This window comes from Octopus sinensis, linkage group LG18 (assembly GCF_006345805.1).
Source record: "Octopus sinensis linkage group LG18, ASM634580v1, whole genome shotgun sequence".
NCBI classification, from domain to species: domain Eukaryota; kingdom Metazoa; phylum Mollusca; class Cephalopoda; order Octopoda; family Octopodidae; genus Octopus; species Octopus sinensis.
This window is the reverse complement of record NC_043014.1, coordinates 5,580,432-5,585,115: the sequence shown is the minus strand read 5'-3', so window position 1 is coordinate 5,585,115 and position 4,684 is coordinate 5,580,432. Positions and strand designations below refer to the sequence as shown.

The 4,684-nt window shown below is 38.4% G+C and overlaps 1 protein-coding gene across 1 annotated transcript in view; it reads right to left on the bottom strand.

The window, feature by feature from the left end:
- Positions 1-1,895: 1,895 nt before the first annotated feature.
- LOC115221573 overlaps positions 1,896-4,684 on the bottom strand; it is a 26,786-nt gene continuing 23,997 nt past the window's right edge. The window contains exon 6 of the mRNA XM_036510933.1: positions 1,896-2,620. Coding sequence (XP_036366826.1) covers positions 2,214-2,620 — 407 coding nt within the window. The 3' untranslated portion in view covers positions 1,896-2,213. The remainder of the gene's footprint in view (positions 2,621-4,684) is intronic.

Below are 4,684 nucleotides of genomic sequence, written 5' to 3'. Positions count from 1 at the left end.
GCTTCACACCTCAGCCTTTGGGGGACAGTGATCGCCAGTGTAATCAACGGAAAAAAAACCTGTCATCTGTCCATAATTCATCGCCCTGCATGAATCGGGCAGCTTTACATCCGATGGGTCTTTTCTGTTGACAATTACATAATCATGAATGTTCTTATGACTTCAACGTGGATGCTTCTATTTATACTTTCAGTTGAACCAAATATTAGTCATCACTCATGATACAGCTATAGCAGGAGCAGCCCATCTCCCTTGCACTGACAAGTGTTGGTGCATAAAGAATAACCATTCTCACAAAAGGTTTCAATCTGCAAACCCAGTGTCCGAGTAACTCCAAAGAATCTATGACGAAGCTCTGCCAAATGCTGCAAAAATTTCGTTTATCAGGGAAATAAACATTAACTTGGTACATTTGCCTACCACTGTAGGAATTACAACCGTGTTTCGTGGTCTGCTACCACAACAGCTCCTTTATAGTATCCAGTTAGCTCAAGGCATCATCCAGAGGAACCACGTCCGGTTTCGGTCCCTACTCCATTACCGTTTTGACGTGGCGGGGCTCCGCCTTTCGGAGGTGTCTTCAGCTCTGGTGTTGGGTGCATGTCTTCTTTCTTCTTCTTTCTTCTGTTCCATGGCCTCTTCGATGTATCGTCAGCGAGTGTCAGCCGGTGACTGACTGACTTGTCAAATTCTTCCCTTTAAATACCTGCCGCAAGGCTCCAGCAGGCAGCCCCAGCAAGTTGTCACGTGAAACAGTCTCACTTTAACTGAGTAATTTCAGCCCGCGCATTCTCTAAACGACCGCCACCTGTCAGTCAGTGAAGCTGATTCAGTGTCAGCTTGTCTCACCCAATGATGATATTTCCAGCCGGCATGTTATAAAGTGTATCCAAATATCTTTTAACTGGCCGTCATCAGGACCCTCGATTCTGAGAGTACAACTATATTGATGTTACATCGAAACAGTTACTTCCCTATAAAAGCAAAACGGCGGTCAGAGTGTGTGGAGCCAGGCGAGTCTGAACATGTGCGTACATTCCAGCAGGGAAACTTAAGATTTGATTAGATGCATGGCATTTGTCCATGTTAGGACGGGAGTAAATACGTCGAGTGTATTATAGTATTAAACAAATAAATAGACGGTTGAGCTCATCTAAAATATCATATCGCAGAAATATTGATTGAAACAGGACGCACTCTGTGCCACTCGAACGTAGCTAAAATTCTCAGTCCGAATTTTCCAAAAGATTTATTGGGTTAAGAATAAACACATGTATACCTTTAAAGTTGATTCCTATTATAAATGTCTAAATACATGCATTTTCTTAATGGCAAGCTTATGGCACTCAATTACTTGCATGAAAGACGTTGTGTCTCCCAAATATCCATCTTCTTCTTTTTTATCTAAGGAATATTCTACACTAACACATAGTGATGTTTCTTATTGGATGTGCTGTAACAGTCTCAACATATCACACAGTTTACACAGAGTAACTTTGCTTACCCTCATTATGTTTCTACGTCCTTTTGCTGTCTTTACTCTGCTTTCTATGTATGTGGTAAGTGTTGTAAAGCAAATGTTTGCTCCAAATTACCATTATTCTGCTTTTCAGTGAGAGAAATATTCTTATTCGATACTCGCTGGTGATTTAATTTCTGATGGTTGTGCATCAGTGTTTAGGAAATGGTGCAAGGTGTGAGGGTTACGTGTCCCGGTTATGAGGATGTCAACTAATCTTGTGGCGGGGTCACGAGGTTGTATAAATACAGGTAAATACAAAATAGGTGGTGAGAGGATTACTACTAACATTCCTCTCAAAAATGATGGAACCATCATATATTTCTATGATATTACTTCAAGTGGGGTTTATTGAGATTTAAGGCAGAACACAAAATACAGTTAAACGAAATACAATTTTATTTCCACATTTTAGTTTTATGAACTGATCCTTATACAATGTTTATCTAGAATTATTCACTCAGCTTTGCATTGTTCTATAAGCATAATTCTCACATTCTCTGACGCCGGTTTTCTCTCCATTATAATATTTTTCTGTTAACTAGTAGCGCAGAGTATTTTAACGATTTATATAACTTCAATAAAATATTAGCAAACAGAATTTAAAATGTCTATATTTTTTATGATATTATATTATGTCTTGTAATTGGTTAACATAAGTTTTCATAGAGAAGCAAACTCAACCATATTCCATTCAATATTTACTGCACACAACGCAGGTTAATATGCGACCATAGACATACGGTGGACATGGCAATGAACCACAAATTCCCTTCACAAAATATAATAAAGCTCCATTCTCGTTTCTGTAACCCGCTGGATCAGCTTCTGGTGCATAGTCCACACACACATATTCATGTCTGCCTTTATGATTATGATACTCGGTCATCAAATATCCTGAATACTCAATCGTCCAACCATCGTAACACTTTGTCCTGGCTGGTAACATCATAACAACAGCAGGTTGTCGTGTCAAACAGACAGCACACGGAACATTGTGATCAAAAAGTGATTCAGCGTTAGCAAAAGAAAAGTATTTTTTCGCATAGGAATTTCGTGTTTCATATTCACTGCCATACATGTGACTCCAGTATGTAGCTTCTCCAGTGTAATTGCCCAAATGGGGTCGTTAGGTAGACATAAGAGATTACTTCCGCCGCCTGTTTCGTTATGCGCTGTTCCACCAACCACACCTAGAATTGGTAAGAAAATATCAAATAAATAAAATATTAAGTAAAGTGAAATAAGAAAAACTTGGATTAAAAGAAATCCTTGAAAAGGAACTTTCAATTTTAAAATTTGCGATTATAAATAGACACACATCCGAGTTTGTGTGTGTGTGTCTATATGTGTATGTGATTGAGTTTATGTGTGTGTATGTGTGTGTGTGTGTGTGTGTCTTTGTGTCTATGTGTGTGCGCGTGTGCGTGTGTCTATGTGTTTGAACATTCACTATGTTTACGTGTGTAGGTTTGTGTATACAAACTACTATCGATGCGAGTGTAAGCTGTGTTGCTGAATGAATGTTTGTGTATGAGTTAAGAACTGTACGTGTCTATGATTTATATGTATATATGTTGTAGGTGTACGCCAACGTGTTTGTGTAGGTAATATTTATGAATATGTCTAGATACATGGCTGTAGATGGTTGTGTGCAGATGTCAAAAGAGTGTGAAGGGAAGGCCGTTACGTAAGGCATTTCCTCTAAAATGGAAAAAGACGATTTTGTTCAAATTTTAACGGAGATAAAATAGAAGAACGATGCAAGGAATTTTTAACCAATATAAAATAGAAGAACACGGTGAGGTGCAGAGTATTGACAGTCGATAGGGAGTTAAAAGTTATTTAACAGAACATCCTGCACACCGTAGCTAAACCTCTCGGCTAGTCGTGAACAGGTCACGTTGGTTTTATTTGCTGCATCATTGGGGTTATTTTACGTCTTAAGGAAAGTGAGAGGAGAAAGGATTGTAAAGTTCAGTTTAAGCTGAATTGGGAAACCTTTAATAAAACCGTTAATGGTTCGGTTATAGACAGGTAAAATCTGTTCCATCGCATTTCAAGCAAAAACAAATCTCGTTTAAAGAAAGAACAGTTGGTGGGGAAGAGGTGGAAAATAGTGTCTTCTGACTGGAAACCTCAGAATTGCCTTACCATGAGGCACTAGCGTGATTAAGTGGTGGAATGGTGCGTAGTTAATGCATACAGTCCTTCGGTAACTATATTCTGTGGTTGGGTTCATGGGGGTACTTTCGATGATATCCTGTTGGTGTGATCATTCTTGACGCCATTTATACTTCGGCTATGACCAAATAAATTCAACGGAGAAAGTAGTTTTGTGTAAACTCAAAAGAATCTATAATCGCCGTTTAAAATGTGATATACCATAATAGGAAAAACGTTTGTGTAGATCAGAAAGAAGGAGGGAGGAGAGAGGAAGAGAAAGTGAGAGAGAGAGAGAGAGAAAGAAATAGAGAGAGAGATTAGAAACAAAATATACTAACCATCGTATACCAGACTTGAAATACGTGGACATTTTGTTCTACCCCACCGGGTATACAGGGATCCAGGACCGGGTCCTGCGAAATTGCGAAGGAAACAATGTAGTTTAAAAGAAAATAATTGGTGAACCATGTGGGAGAGAATATCTTGGCTGGGAATTAATGAATTGGGGAGACAATGATTAGAAGGAAGGAAGGAAGGAAGGAAGGAAGGAAGGAAGGAAGGAAGGAAGGAAGGAAGGAAGGAAGGAAGGAAGGAAGGAAGGAAGAGTAGATGGGAACTTGATAGAGGATTTAAAAAGTTAAGAAAGAAAGAATGAAAGAAAGAAAGAAAGAAGAAAAGAAAGAAAAGAAGGAAGAAAGAAAAAAGAAAGAAAGAATGAATGAAAGAAAGAAAGGAAGAAAGAAAGAATGAGAGAAAAAAATTAAGAAACAAACAAACAAACAAACAAAGAGTTTGAAAATTCTTTTTCCTATGAACGTAAAGCTGATTCCGAGAAATAGTCCCCCACGCCTGGGGGTGAATGTATACTTTTAGTTACTGGTAAAGATTTGCATGATTCATCACTAATTCACTTCTCAGCCGAATTCAATGCGGTTTTTTAGCAATGATGATCGAGTCTTGAGCTAAATTTTTTGAGATAAATTAATTCAAGGTTGGAGC